The 16,036-nt window shown below is 49.4% G+C and overlaps 1 protein-coding gene across 2 annotated transcripts; it reads left to right on the top strand.

Annotated features, from left to right (window-relative positions):
- Nucleotides 1–12: 12 nt before the first annotated feature.
- Nucleotides 13–12,115, top strand: Tcam1 (testicular cell adhesion molecule 1). Of its 2 annotated transcripts, NM_021673.2 has the most exons (8): nt 78–149; nt 4,975–5,050; nt 7,012–7,278; nt 8,210–8,530; nt 8,726–9,004; nt 9,527–9,796; nt 10,534–10,776; nt 10,963–12,108. In NM_021673.2, the coding sequence occupies exons 2-8, from the start codon at nt 4,996–4,998 to the stop codon at nt 11,172–11,174; spliced, it is 1,647 nt and encodes a 548-aa protein (NP_067705.1). In that variant the 5' UTR covers nt 78–149; nt 4,975–4,995; the 3' UTR covers nt 11,175–12,108. The 2 variants fall into 2 exon arrangements, with proteins under 2 accessions (XP_087430134.1, NP_067705.1); XM_087574008.1 differs by lacking the exon at nt 10,534–10,776 and having other exon boundaries at nt 13–149; nt 10,963–12,115.
- The last annotated feature ends 3,921 nt before the right edge of the window (nt 12,116–16,036 follow it).

The following is a 16,036-nucleotide window of genomic DNA, read 5'->3' on the forward strand; positions in this document are numbered from 1 at the left end:
ACAGCGCCCCTTGCAGGTGCGCGGACTCAACGGTTGGAGCACGTGGCGGTTTCCAGCGCGGTGCGACGTCGCTGTTCAGTCTGAGGTCCCCAAGCATCGAAGAGGAGCCGTCAGTGAGACAGAAGGGACAAGCAGACCGCTCCGACTCAGTGAGGATTTGGGTCCTATTTGGTTTCCTTGGGTTTATGTCGGTTTGTGAAATCCAGGAGAGGTTCCGCTGGTGGCGGGGGGGGGGGGGGGGGTTCGCCCACACGCCTGCAAGTATTTGTTTCCCATCTGTTTTCAAATGTTTTAAATACTGCTTTTAAATGCCTTCAGGCTCAGCTGTATGCTCGACACTTTCCCAGCTAGAAGGAACCTCCTTACCAGCAAAGGCTGGCCTTTCGTTCCCCCATCCAAGTGTTTGCTCCCTCAAGTATTTGCATTTTCTTTGGTTCCACCATTGGTAATTGCTATAACCATTCCGGAAAGTCTGTAGGAACCCATCAGTGAATAAAACACGGAGCCCTTCCTTCATGGTGTTAGTAGTCCGGGGAAGAGGCACACAGCCTAGGAATTTTGGAAAAATGTTCCTGGCATGCTACCGCCACCGCCACCGCCGCCGCCGCCGCCGCCACCACCACCACCACCACCACCACCACATACCCCCAACTACCACTACCACCACCACCACCACAAACCATTGTCAAGAGAGATCTTTATTAAGTGGCCAAAGATGTTTCTCAACTCAGAGCTGGCTGATGGTGGTGGTCATGTTTTCTGTGACAAAGTCAGGACCTTCCAGGACTCAGGGTTAGGTTGTGCTGCCCCCCGCCCCCGCCTTTTGCTAATCTCATGGCCTGATGATTGAAGCCACTGCTGTTCTAGGTGACTTTAAAAGGGGATGGGCCCCAGCTCCGGGGGGGGGGAAAAAGGGGGGGGATGGGCTCTAGGTCAACTTAACCCTGTATTATCCTTTTGGATCCAAGTGTTTTCAAATGGTCCCATATATCTACATGCAACAGTGTCTGAAGACAGAGGCAGGGCTGTTTATCCTTTCCAATCACCCATCCAGGGCTGGAGTGAAGAGTGTTTTCAGTAGAAACAGTCTTCAGGATGAAAAAAAAAAAAAGCACCCAGGCAGTCCTTCTCAACTCACACGGTCCATCGCAATCTATGGCAGAGCTACTGGGAGACCAACACTGCATTGCTACGCTGTGTGGTGTTCACAATGAGTGGTTTTTAAGTTAATTGAGAACAAATGAAACTGCGTGTGTGGGGAGGTGTGGTATTTAGGTTTTCTCCTTGGTAGCACTTAAGGGAGGGCCTGGCCACCCGTGTTAGAGTTGATGCATACGATAGGAAAAGGAAACGGTCTTGTGGATTGACGTTGTGGGTGCTAAGGGTTGAACAGAGAGTATCCAGGGTGGGTAGACCTCACAAGATAAGAACAGAGAGCAAAAAGAGGAAGGAGGGGGTGACTCCCAGGCAGAGAGGCAAAGGGTAGAGTGTGGCTCCTGCTTTGGAGAAACCGCAAGAACCCTTGAATACAAGCGGACTGCGAGAACCCAACACCCAGAGCATATAATGTGGCTGAAGCTGTACATCGGGGTTAGGTCCTGTCCCACAGCCAGTCTCCAAGGGTCTGGAGCGTGGGCCTAAACTTTCTAATAGTTCAATCCTAGGTGGTCCTGGTGTTGCACTCCTGTAGTCCCAGCATTAGGGAGAGGTAGGAGGATCAGGAGTTTAAAGTCATCCACACCTACAAAGCAAGTTCAAGGCCAGCCAGCCTGAGCCACACAAGACTTTGTCTCGAAATAACAAAGCCAAAGAAAAACACAGTTTAAGTTCTCCAATTTGGGGTGTGATCTACAGAATAAACTCAAGAAATTTAAACAGATTCAAAGTTAGTTTGTCCTAAAGTTGCTGCTTTCTTCCTCAACAAAACGTGGATAAAACCTCATGTTTCAGAGTCAGGTCCTAAGTGTGCTGACAGCAATGATGAAGGATTAGAGCTGTGGGTATGACAGGCAGATGGGAGGAGGGTGTGGCACAGCAGAGTGCACAGTGTCTGGGAACCTGGTGTGGTGGCATTAGCCTTTAACCCAGTATTTGACAAACTGAGTCAGGAGGGCTGTGAGTTCAAGGTCAGCCTAGGATAAATTCGGATTGGCCTGGGTTGTAGAGCAAGATCCTGTCTCGAAAGAAAGAAGCGGGGAGTGGGGGTGGGAGTGGGGGAAGGAAAGGACACAGGTGTGGAAATGAGGGAGGGGTGAGGGGCGATGACCGAAAAGAACCCTCACTCTTCCCTCCTTTCTTGTGCCTGCTTAAGGGCACAGATATATACTAATAGCCACCACAAGGAAAACCAACCAGTTTGCAGGACAACCAACCAGAGACTGCAGGAACAGTAGCTGTTTCTTTGAGCCAACGTCTCTCACTCAACCTGGGCTGCTGACCAGCAGGGCTGCTGACATCCCCGGCCCTTCTCAGGACGGATTTTTATTTGGCTGCTGGGATTTTGAACTCAGGTCATCCACATGCCCAACCAATATTGTCTACATCTTATGGAAAGCTCACAAACTATTTAGAACGTCTTCCTCCCAACATTCACCAGTGTGAATGCAGTGCATGGTGGGTGAGCACTCTGCCCCTGAGGAACATCCTCAGATCTCACCTTGCATCACAGACAGCATTTAGTGAAGATATCCTTTTACATTTGGCTCTCCTACCAAATGTCAAGGAATGCCTTGCTACAGGATAAAGGTGCTTCTTCCCCATGGCCGTAGTTGTCCTGGAACTTGCTCTCTAGACCAGGCTGGCCTCGAACTCAGAGAAAGCCCCCCCACCTCTGCCTTTCGAGTGCTGGGATTAAAGGTGTGTCCCAGCAGCACCTGGCAGTTTCTTCCCCATGTTACTGAGAGCCTGGCATACTCAACAGTAAGTTTACAAAAACGCATGGATACCATCTGTCTCTCAGAGTCGTTACCCAGCTTGCACTGGAAATCCCCACAGAGTCTGGTTAAGGTATTTTTCCTTAAGTAATGGCAGCTCTTAGGAAAGAGCTGTAAGTCACTGGCACTAAGTTTAGGAACTCCTGTGACTAATATTTTCTTTTTGTTTTTTGTACACAAAAGTAAAAGGATAATTTGACAAAATTATTTTTCTTGTGTAATTTTAAAGCCAGTTACAAGTCACTTCCAACAGAATTTTGAATAATGGTATACCATTATTCACCTCTGGAATAAACTCACAGCTTCTCAAAAAATGTGGTTTGTTTGTTTGTTTGTTTGTTTGTTTGTTTAGACAGGTTCTCTGTAGCCTTAGCTGGCTTGGAACTCAGTTTGTAGATAGGCTGCCCATGAATTCATAGAGATCCACCTGCCCCTGCACCTGTCCCTGCCCCCCTCCCTCTACCCTCCCTCCTTCCTGCTCTTCCCCCTTACTCCCCCTGCCTCTGCCCCTGCCCCTGCCCCTGCCCACCCTACCCCCTACCTCCTGCTCCCCCTGCTCCCCCTGCCTCTGCCTCCTCTGCCCCCTGACTCCTACCTCCAAGTGCTAGCACTAAAGAAGTGCTTCACCTTGCCCAGTTTAAAGTGGTTATTTTGGAAAAGTAACATTCACTTGGAAGTATTGCTTTTGATATGCCTGTTACACGCATACAAAAAAAGACCGAAATAAAACAAACGGAACAACCCTCGAACCACAACAAAGCAAGAATGCTCCTTCCAGGCTGGAGATGAGGCTGAGAGTAGCGCCTACTCGGATCCCAGAAGCCTCACTTGTGCTCCGAGGGGGAAACAGATAAAGAGGGGAGGAAACGGAAACAGAGGAAACTTTTTGAAGTTAGTTTAGATGGGGGTCTTTGTTTTGTTTGAATGAAAAGATACAGAACAAGGACAGGTGACCCAAGCAGGGACCGGGAAGACAGAAGCTGGAGCCAGCCCAAGGGGAAGCATTTGCTTGTTGGATGTGGTGGTGGATCAGGGAGAGACACTGGTTTTGAGAGATGTTTCCCAGACGTTCTAACTGGGCCAGGTAGAAACATTTTCTCCCTTACATCAGAGAGCGAGCTTCCAGCAACTGTGTTTGCTGGGTTTGGGGTCACTCTGCACTGAACGCGGCCAACTGCACGCTGCCAGATTTCTTCTCCCCATCACCATGTTTCATGGTTCCCTGCTGACACACTCTTTCTTTTTGACAAGACAGACTCGTAAAAGGATATGTACAGTACAGCCCCACGGGAAACCGTGATCAAACATTCCGGTCCTCCTCATGTCTTCCCTGTCCTTGAGCAAGAACCAAACTTAATCGGTTGGATGCAGGAAGCTTTCAATACACCATACTGAGGGTCTTGCTCTAGTGAGGTTTATCTTTCATGTATGTGTATATGTGTAGGAACATGCATGTGTGTGTGTGTGTGTGTGTGTGTGTGTGTGTGTGTGTGTGTGTGTGTGTTCTAGTCCTTTTCTTTTTTGAGATGAAATCTCATGCAGCCCAGGCTGAACTCCAGCTCTCCAAGGACAATAAAGGAGGATGACCTTGAACTCCTGAACTCCTGATCCTCCCGCTTCCACCTCAGGTGCTTGTCTGTAGGCAGGAACTTCAGCAAATGGCTCCCTTTACACATCTCTATAAAACTAGTCTGCAGGTTGGAGTGCTGGCGCGGAGGTTAAGAGCACCGGTTGCGGGGTTGGGGATTTAGCTCAGTGGTAGAGCGCTTGCCTAGCAAGCGCAAGGCCCTGGGTTCGGTCCCCAGCTCCGGTAAAAAAAAAAAAAAAAGGAGCACGGTTGCTCTTGCAGAGGACTGGAGTTGGACTCCCCGAGCCGCCATGGTTGATCACCGTCTTCCATACCTCCAGTCACAGGGTACTCAACACTGCATCCCCACTGGCACCAGGAACACAAACAAGGAAATCACTCATACACGTAAGTTATTATGGGAATTTAATGAAGCAATATCTCTCTAGCACTTCTTTCTTTCCTTTTCCCCAGCTTTTGGACTTTCTCCCAAGAATGAAAATGCTTCTGTTGGGTATCTGGACGCTGCTGGCCTTGATCCCTTGTCCAGGTGAGGTATCGAGACAAGTGTCTTTAGCCACTCTGTCCCAGGACACACAGGCGTGATCACACGGCAGGGGATGGGGTGGTGATGGTTAGTCTCAGCTGACTCTGTGGGTTTGAGGCTGGCCTGGTCTGCAGAGCAGTTCCAGTGTAGCCAGGGCTGAAGGAGAAAATGACCTGAGCTCACACATTCGTGCTCCTGATAGGAGATGCGCGTGCCGCTCCTTGGGCTCCTCCTCCCTTGACCTCCCTCTGGCGATGAGAAGAGATCCTTTCTTGAACTGTGAGGGGAAATGAAAACCCTCCCCTTCATTGCTTTTGTCAGGTTACTTTATCTTGGCAACAGAGAAAGGACTCAAGACGGGTGGGAATCCGAAGCAGGCTGACACCCTTCATCTGGACCCGTGGGAGAGACACTTAGGACACAGAATCCTTACATTTAATTATTAATGTATCCCAGATTAATAGAGTGTCAGAGCCTTGGCACTCTCCAAAGGGAATGTGTCTTCTCTACCGGACTTTTCACTCGCCCTGTTTCTTCCTCATCTCTGTCTCTCTCTGTCTGTCTGTCTCTCACCCTCTCTCATACACACATAATGATAAGTGATTTAAATATGTGTGTGTGTACACACATATACTAACAAATTTTTCAAAACCCCCTGGGTTTTTTGTTTTGTTTTCTGTTTTTGTTTTGATTTGTTTTGAGACAGGGTTTCTCTGTGTAGCCCTGGCTGTCCTGGAACTTACTCTGTAGACCAGGTTGGTCTCTAACCCATAGAGGTCCTCTTCCCTCTGCCTCCCAATTCCTGGGACTAAAGGCCTACACCCCAACCACCCTGACAGTTTTATAAAGTGATAGGGATTGAGCCCAGGCCTTGTGCACGTTAAGCAAACAATGAACTGGGTAGTTACATCCTCAAGCTCCTTTTTCATTTCCTCAAAAATATTTCTCTTGGGGATGGAGAGACGGTTCAGGCATTAAGAGTATGGTTGCTCTTTTAGAGACCCTCGACTTGGTTCTCAGGACCTGCATGGCCATTCACAATCATCCCACACTTCTGTTCCAGGGGGTCCAACATCTTCTAATTTCTACATGCACTTGGTGCAAAGACATACATACAGGGCCCTTTCACTGGGCCCCGCCTTCTATAGGTCGTACCGCCTCCCAGTAGTGCCACAGCGGGCAGGCAACAAGCTTTTAACATATGGGCTTCTGAGGACACTTAAGATCTAAACCATAGGGGTTGGGGATTTAGCTCAGTGGTAGAGCGCTTGCCTAGCAAGCACAAGGCCCTGGGTTCGGTCTCCAGCTCCGAAAAAAAGAAAAAAAAAAAGATCTAAACCATAATATAGGCTAAACTTGCAAACATTGAAACAAATTCATTTTATCAGCATCACAGAGCAAAATGGGGCAATCTCAGAAGAGGGAGAAAATTCTGTGGTCTACAGTAAGTGTGGGAATTGCCCTGAGGTCTGTAGTTCTCACGGCCCTGTGTGTAGAAGAATTCCCAAGAGGCTTGCTTTGTTCTCAAGCATACTTCAGGTGTCCGATAGCTGGTAGCCACCCTGTCTGAGGTGGGATCTGGGGTCTGCAGTTTCACAGCCGTTCCAGGTGATTCTGGAGAAGGTAGCCCTTACCTATCATTTGAGAGAAATACTGCTTTGGAGTGGAAGACCCCATTAGGGTCTTTAGTCCCTGATCCCAGACAGCTACAGAAGAAATACACTAGAAGCTTACAAAGAGAATGCTTTTCAGGGTGTGACTCCTGGAAACGCCTTAGATTCTGTGGCGAGACTACAGGACAGGAGGGAAAGGAGCGAGAGTGGGATCAGGGTCTCCCTCGGTGATTCAAGGGCTGACTCCCAGATCCTGGTTATTCTCAGCAGGTTCCCACTTCTCTAGCTTCTTGGTGCATTCCGGATCTCCTGGTCCTCACCAGCATTTTTGACATGTGTGCTTCTTTTCAGGGACCACAGAAGTGCTGTTTCAGGTGTCTGTTCATCCAAATCAGGCCCTGGTAGAGTTCGGACACTCCCTAACCATCAACTGCAGTACCACTTGCCCAGACCCCGGGCCCAGTGGAATCGAGACCTTCTTAAAGAAAACCCAGCTAAGCAAAGGGTCCCAGTGGAAGGAGTTCCTCCTGGAGGGCATCACAGAGAACTCTGTGCTGCAATGCTTCTTCTCTTGTGCGGGGGTGCAGAAAGACACAGCACTTGACATCACCATGTACCGTGAGTACGGTGGAGGGCTTAGAAGAAGAAAGAAATGGGGAGACAGGAAGGCATCCTATTTAGGAAGAATTAGGAAGTTTTCTTAGGGGAGAGAGTTACCCACACGTACACACACACCAAGTAAAGATTCAACCATACTGTTAGGATTCCTTCCCTTTTGTACAGGATGCCTTCCGAGTTTACACCATAAGCCATGGGGCATTTTTTAAATAAGATTTATTTTATGTATATGAGTACACTGTGGCTGTCCTCAGACACCAGAAGAGGTCATCGGATCTCATTACAGATGGTTGTGAGCCACCATGTGGTTGCTGGGAATTGAACTCAGGACCTCTGGAAGAGCAGTCAGCGCTCTTCACCACTGAGCCATCTCTCCAGCGCCATGGGGCATCCTTGAGACACACAGACCTTACAGGGATCAGATGGTGAGAATGCCAGCCTCTGAGTGACCAGACATGCGTAAGATGAGTGTTGCGTTATTTGCTGCCAGCTCTTAGGATAACCAGGTAGTGCAGGGAGGGCAGTCCTTTGAGCTGGGGCAGTTAGAGAAGGTGAGGCCCTGAGCTGTGCTCCCACAGAGCAGGAAAGAGGCTTTGAGGTGTTGGGACTGGATCCTACGGGGATCACAAAGGTAAAAATCAGTGGGATCTGTGGGGAAGGGTGTAGTAGTTTTTGTGTACTGCTAAAGACCAAACCCCAAGCTGCTGAAACCTCTCTGAAAAGAAATAAAATGTTACAGAATGGCAGGAATGATCAAAGCAGAGGACTTCCTGTTAGCTGTCACAATTCTTGGCCATGGCCACCTTCAGTGGACAGAGAGCTGGAAGGCTATCTCATGCCCTGAGGCTTTAAGGGCCACAGTCACTTTGCACTGAGACATGTCCTTCTGGAGGTGAGTGGCTCTTATGAAGGCTGCCTTTTTGTCTTAAAGAACCACCAGAGCAGGTGATCCTGGACCTGCAGCCTGAGTGGGTGGCCATTGATGAAGCCTTCACAGTGAAGTGTCACGTGCCTAGTGTGGCACCCCTGCAGAGCCTCACCCTTACCCTCCTCCAGGGTGACCAAGAACTGCACAGGAAAGACTTCCTGAGTTTATCTTTGGTGTCCCAAAGAGCTGAGGTCACCGTCAATGTCAGAGCCCAGCGGGAGAACGACAGGCACAATTTCTCCTGCCGAGCAGAACTGGATCTGAGCCCACACGGTGGGGGTTTGTTTCATGGCAGCTCAGCCACCAAGCAACTCCGGATCTTTGGTGAGTCAGGGTCCCATCATGAAGGGAGCCCAGGGCCTGCTTTGTCCTTTGGGACTCTGTTACCTCAGGGTTTAGGGGTGAGGGTGACTGAGCCTCACCTCTGGTTCACCATCAGCCCCGATCCCTTCCACAGTGTCCCACCATGTGACACGTGACTATGGCTTTCCTCTTTTCTCTTTCCCAATTACTTGGCAGAATTCTCTCAGAATCCCCAGATCTTGGTGCCTTCACTGCTGGAAGTTGGGATGGCCGAGACTATGAGCTGTGAGGTGGTTAGGGTGTTCCCAGCCCAGGAAGCTGTCTTCCGAATGTTTCTGGAAGACCAGGAGCTGAGCCCTTTCTCCTCCTGGAAAGGAGATGCAGCATGGGCCAGTGCTACCATTCAGGCCATGGAGACCGGTGACCAGGAGCTGACCTGCCTTGTGTCTGTGGGTCCTGTGGAGCAGAAAGCAAGAAAACCAGTGCATGTCTACAGTAAGTGACCCGCCCTTCTCCCTGCAGGGTCTCTGCTAGGGGGAGGTCGCATAGCAGTGTGTCTGAACGGTGTGCAAATACTCCCCCTTGCTAACCTCCACTGGGTGTCTACACATGCGAGCATTAGCTTCCCTCTCTCTGGTGGAGCTGGGTTGGAGACCTGATGGGACTTTGGCTCTCCGTGGCCTCCACCTTCAGTTCCTAACTTGTCCCACTGATAGGGAAATTGTAGGTGCTTGAACTTCATTCTAAAATAAGCATTTGAATGAGTAAGAAATCTGCACGATAAGGAGACATCTTGTCCTCACAGGAAAGACCTAATGTGACCAGGCTATAATGTTGAAGAGAAGCTCCCAGTTCTTAAGCTGCCTTGTTGTCTCCTCTCTTCAGCCTTTAGAAGCAGTGACATTATCCCAAGAGTCTCCTGACATCGTCTACTCAAGGAGACCTCCAGCAAGAAGGGGACCGAAGTACACACCAGGCTTGAATATGTGTCCACTCCTCTTTTCCCTTTCTTTGTAGGTTTCCCTCCACCAGTCCTGGAGATAGAAGATGCTTACCCACAGGCAGGGACAGACGTTAATGTGACCTGCTCAGGTCACGTGCTAACATCGCCCAGCCCTACTCTTCGGCTCCAGGGATCCCTAAACCTCTCTGCTCCCGGGGAGCCTGCCTGGCTTCGGTTTACTGCCAGGGAGGAAGATGATGGCCGGACTCTCTCCTGTGAGGCCTCTTTGGTGGTGCAGGGCCAGCGACTGGTCAAAACCACCAAGATCCAGCTTCATGTGTTATGTGAGTGGAGGGTCTATCCCCCTGGACAAAGTGAAGATACTTCGTTTCCCTTCCAGTGATGTTGGCTTTGTTAGTAGAGGGGCCACACTTTTCCAGTTGGAAAAACCCGGAGAAGAAAATGACTCACACCAAGCTTGTCGTGCCCTCAGGAAACTGAGTGGGAGCAAGGGAGAGGCAGCCCAGAAAGGAACAGGGTCCCTGTGGTCAGGCACTGTTGGTTGAGAACAGCGGCTGCAGACATAGCATAAGAGGAGACAGCTGAGGCTGACACTAAGGAGGGAAACCTCCAAAATTCCAAAATTTCAAAATGTGCGGGGCTGGGGATTAGCTCAGTAGTAGAGCGCTTGCCTAGCAAGCACAAGGCCCTGGGTTCAGTCCCCAGCTCCGGGAAAAAAAAAAAAATTCGTGTTTTGGAAAACAAGGAAATCCTTATTTCTGAATTCACCCCTTGCCCATTGAGAACCTAAAATGGGAAAGCCTGCTGGGTCTCACTGACAAGGCTGTGTTATCACTTAGCCTGTGTCCACCGAAATACCTAGGCTGCGTCTCATACCCTTCGCTGTAAGGAAGGGATGAGAGGCTTTGGTTAAGGCAGGGAGGGAGCTGACTCTCTTCTGTGTGAGGAAGACAGGGCTGGGATGAGGGGACAGCATTTGGGTTGATAGGGAAGGAGCTGTGAACGGAAATGAGACAGGAACGGGACTTAGAACTGGGCTCCTGGCGGGACTCTCTTGCAGACAAGCCAAGGTTTCAGGAATCCGACTGCCCTGGCAACCAGATATGGGTAGAAGGGATGGATCAGATGCTTGCCTGCATCCCAGAGGGAAACCCCATCCCGGCTTTGGTGTGTATCTGGAATGGGATGACCTTTGACCTTGAGGTACCTCAGAAGGCCACCCAGAACCACACAGGAACTTACAGCTGCACAGCCACCAACTCCCTAGGCTCTGTCAGCAAAGACATCGCTGTCCTTGTCCAAGGTACCCGATGCACCAGCTGCCAGCTCCGGCAGAGAGGCCCCCCAGGGATTGGGGTTCTCACACAGCATAGAGGGAGGAGAGATGCTCCCCGGTGTGAGTGTGAGATGTGGGCTTGGTGGCTTGAGGAGGGATGACTTTCTTGTCCTCAGCCCGCCGTCCCCAGTTCTGTCTTCTGTGCCCACACAGGCCTGCATGAGGGAATCAGCTCGTCCACCATCTTCATCATCATCATTTTCACCCTCGGCATGGCTGTGATCACCATAGCATTATATCTGAACTACCAGCCCTGCAAAAGAAACGGTAGGAAACGGACGCACAGGCAGAAAGAGCAGAACAAAGGCGGGGAGAGACAGTTCTCGGATATACAAGCCGAGGAGTGCCACGCGCACCTCTGCTGACCACAGACAGCTTTTTGCTTGCATGTGACTTCAGCTACCAGGATTTACAGGGACGCAAGAGTGAGCCAAGGAGGAAAGAGGAGACAATGCGAGGCTTCATTTCCTCGCATTCCGTTGTCCCCCAAAACAGGGTTTCAGGGCCCCACCGTGGCTCGTGTCCAGTCCATCTGGAGTTCCTTTCTTGTTTGATTTTATTCCAGTTTGTAGATATTTCAGTCTGATTGTTCCATCTGGAGGGATCCTGTCACCGTTACTCTGTGTTCAACTAGTCCACACTCGGGCACGAGGAAGGCCCCGCCCTTGCCCCTCGTTCCCACTGCCCACCTCTCAAACAGCGAAGGAGAAGGGTCATCAGAGGTATCCTGGAGTGCGTTGTTCAGGGCATCCAGATGACTGACTAGGAACTTATTTCACAGTTCAGGGACAAGACTTCATAGGATAGGTAGCGATTAAGTAGGCAGGAATTAGAACTCTTCCCTGCCCATACTCCCCTGCTCACCAAACAGTACCCGTCGGCATCATGAAGGCTGTTGGCTGGTTAAGCTTCACCCTAGAAACCCTCTGCAGTTTCACTTTGAAACACTCTGAATTCCTTTCTGGTAGAGGCCGAGTTCCAGGCATACTCTCCCTCTCCACAAGAATTGCCTGTTTTTGTCGTCTGCCATTAAGTCACCTGGGGTGAATGTACACAAGCCCACAGCAGTGTGCTTAACACAGAGATGGGGCTCTGTTCCGTCACCAGAATTCTCGGTGACCGGTTCACCCTATGCCATAGCAGCTCAGCTTCCTTCACGGTCCTTTGGAAGGACTGTGTCTGCCTGGGTGACAAGATGTCCTGGCTGGGAGAACATCAAGGCAGGGCTTTGCTCCAGACCTGTTATGAAGTCTACTGAGATGTTAGCTGTGGCAAAATAAAATAGGCTTTGTGAATCTGTTCCTTCTCCTGTTGTCCTAAGTGAAGCTTTTGTTATGTGAAACCAAATGGTGGCGTTCCTGAACCTCGAGGCTAGCTCCCAGTTGGTAACACACATGAGCAGCCAGCCTACAGCAAGTGATGTCTCAGCTCCAGTCTGCAGCCTGTTTTTCCTGCTCTCAAAACCAAAGCTCACACTCGCACCCCGTTTCCACCTTACAGATACTAGCTAGAAGCGATGCATCATCAGATACCAAAGGGTGTCTCCCTTCCTTCCTGGACTCTCCTGAATCTGAAGTTAAGGAATTGGTATAAAAATTATCCTTTGATTTCACCGTGCAAGGCAACAGAGGCCCGGTGGTAAACAGTGTTGTCTTTGCTTCTACAAACTTAGAATCTGCGAGGAATGTGCTCGCCTTCTGGTACTGAGACAAACATCAGGTCGTCAACCCACAAGAAAGAAGGTCTCCACTAGAGTGTCCAAGTCTTCAACTTGTTTGGGCTTGTATAGAGGCAGTATATTGTGGTGTGAGCACAGAGGGGGCCTTTTGTATCATGGAAGCAGGAAGCAAAGAGAGGAACGTGAAAGGGCTGGAATTCTAGGAATTCTCTCAGGACATTTCACTAGGCGCCATCTTGTTTCATGGCCTCCCAACTGTGCCATGGTCCGGGAGCCCTTAAGACATGGGCCTTGGGGCTGGAGAGATGGCTCAGCGGTTAAGAGCACCCGACTGCTCTTCCAGAGGTCATGAGTTCAATTCCCAGCAACCACGTGGTGGCTCACAACCATCTGTAAAGAGATCCGATGCCCTCTTCTGGTGTGTCTGAAGACAGCTACAGTGTACTTATATAAATAAATGAATAAATCTTAAAAAAAAAAAAAAAAAGACATGGGCCTTAGGGGGACCCAGATCCAAACGGAAGGCACATTCATTTCTATGATCAGAAAGGAGTGGTTGTTTAGAGAAAGTCTAAACAGGACCTAGAAAGTATTTCAAGTTTGTAAATCAGTATTCCCCGAAAGACCATCAAAATGCCAATTTCCACACTGAGTTTCATAGTTCCTCTCAAAGTCATCTCAAGGTAAGCACGTGGGAAAGTACATTAGGAAGCAGATTTAAGACAGACACACAGACCACCTTAATCCCGGGACCTCAGCCATCTTACTGTCTTGGATTAACTGCACCAGGCCTGGTCAACATCGGTCACATTTGCAAATGCCACCTAGGGAACAAACACTCAGGCACAGGAACCCAAAAAGTGAGGATGTTGTTGGCTCCCTAGGCCGCCCAGCAAGGGGAGCTAGTGGTTCAGACTGCTGTGACTTCTCATTGCCACATGGTGCCACTGTTCTCAGATGGCCCTTTTGGATTAGCACCCATGGATCTCAGATGATCCTTCTGACTCCTGCCTGGCTTTCCATGGTTACGTTTCTCATAGGTTAGCATACTGGCTGGTTTTGTGTGCCAACTTGACACAAACTAGAGTCATGACAGAGAAAGAAGCCTCAGGTGAGGAAATGCCGACACGAGAGAGATCCAGCTGTAGAGTATTCTCTCAATTAGTGATCAACGGGGGAGGGCTGGTGGTGCTGGTTCTATAAGAAGGCAGGCTGAGCAAGCCATGAGGAATAAGCCAGTAAGCAGCACCCCTCCATGGCCTCTGCATCACCTCCTGCCTCCAGGTTCCTGCACGACTTGAGTTCCTGACCTGACTTCCTCCATGATGGACTGTGGTCTGGAAGTGTAAGCCAAATAAATCCTAACTTGCTTTGAGGTCTTGGTGTTTGATCGAAGCAATAGAAACCCTAAGACAGTACCCGTGTCTCTCTTTCATAGTTATGCCTTTTGTTTTATGAGATGGGGTCTCTCTAAGTAATCCTGGGTGCCCTGAAATTTACTCTGTAGACTATACTGGCCTTGAATACATAAAATGTTTGCCTGCCTCTGCCGTCTCAGTACTGACATTAAAGGTTTGCCACCCACCATACCTGGTACATAAGCCTAGATTTTGGAAACCCCCAGAGACAATTCTTAACAATATTGGCACTATTCCATCAAGACAATAGGCAGGAAAAACATTCTGCTAGAACTCCATTCCTTGGTAAATTCTCAAGCTTGGGGCCAGGGGATCCCTGGAAAGGGACACATTACCCTGTGGCCTGTCTTGGGGGTGGGGCTTATTTATGTACTAATGTAGGAAGGCCCATCCCACCATGGGTGGGGCTACTCCCTGGACAGGTGACCTTAGGCCACATAAGAAAATTGTCTAAGCAGCAAACCAGCAAACCAGTCTGAGAGCAAACCAGCAAGCAGCCAAATGGGGTGGGGGGCACAAGGGGAGGGTGCTCCTACAAGATCATCGACATCTGTGGCACTTGGATTAACTCTGCAGGACAAGCTAAAGAAGATGTGGGAAGATTGCGACCAGTCTAAAAAGTTTCATGCTCGTACAATTCAAAAGGCCATTAATCACTCTCCTTAACCTGGCACTTACCATGTTTTAAAAGTGTGTGTGTGTATATATGTGAAAAAATTCTTCCTAAGTAGCCCAGACTAGCCTCAAACTCACTATCCTACACCCCAGAATGATGGTTCTGCAAGTTTTCCAGTCATCTTGACTTCAGAATCACCTCTAAGCACCGCTGCTCCTACTGGTCAAAAAGCCAGAGACTTCCACTCCCAAGACAGACAAGGGTCAGATACTCTGACCTCAGTGGTAGGACCTCTAGTTAAGAGATGTGCTATGCTTTGAATGTGAATTTCCCTTACAAACTATGTTTGAATGCTTGGTCCTCAGCTGCTGACACTGTTTTAGGAGGGCCATGGAACCTTTGGGTTGGGGGCTCGTTGGCAGGCAGGTCGCCAAGGGCGGGCCTTGGAGATGTACCATCCTGGGCTTAGTCTGCCAATCTCTACCTCCTGCTCCACCAAGATGTGAAAGATGTCACCTCGAATTGTGGACAGCCCAGCTTTTAACACCTTCCCTTGTCATGACAGACATTGGAGCTGTGACCCGGATTCAACTTCTTTTGCCTTAAGTTGACCCTTAGATGAGGTACTTCTGTCACAAGGACTAGAAAAGCACCTGGTGGAAATGTCTGACAGGGAAATGGAATAGGTGCCAGGTGACCCAGGGAAAGGGGCAGTTGCTTAGCAACACGAGGCTGGTGCGACAGCAGAGTTGCCCTAAAACAAACAGCATGTGGCTTCGCTCCAGGAAAACAAAGACCTTGCCAACATTGGCTGGGAACAACTTGGTTGACCAAAACGTTTGCAACAGCACCTCTAAGGGGGAAAAATGGTCAAATGACCCAGGAATGGCCGTAGGAATCAAGGAGAACTTGAGATGCCCTGTCTATCTTACCCTTGAGGAAGACTTTTCCCCAGAAAAACATGGCTTACATTTTTTTTGACCTATGTGTAGTGCTGCATTTCTCTCACTTTTAAATATTTATTTTTACTTTATGTATGTGAGCACACTGTAGCTGTCTTCAGACACGCCAGAAGAGGGCATTGGATCCCATTACAGATGGTTGTGAGCCACCATGGGGTTGCTGGGATTTGAACTCAGGACCTCTGGAAGAGCAGTCAGTGCTCTTAACAAGTGAGCCAGACCCCCTCTCATTTTTATTTTATTTTTTTTTTTTGGTTCTTTTTTTCGGAGCTGGGGACCGAACCCAGGGCCTTGCGCTTCCTAGGTAAGCGCTCTACCACTGAGCTAAATCCCCAGCCCCCCCCCCCTCTCATTTTTAAAGACAGGCTTTCTCTGTGTAGCCCTGAAACTCCTCCATAGACCAGGCTGGCCTCAAACTCAAGAGATTCACCTGCCTCCACCTCCCAAGTACATGTCTTTAAGTGCTTAAAGGGATGAGGCAGGGGGATTACAAGTTCAAGTCCAGCCTGGTCCATCTAGCTTGACCTTATTTAGAAAACGAAGTTTGTTGTAC

This window comes from Rattus norvegicus, chromosome 10 (assembly GCF_021556685.1).
Source record: "Rattus norvegicus strain SHRSP/BbbUtx chromosome 10, alternate assembly SHRSP_T2T, whole genome shotgun sequence".
Taxonomy (NCBI): domain Eukaryota; kingdom Metazoa; phylum Chordata; class Mammalia; order Rodentia; family Muridae; genus Rattus; species Rattus norvegicus.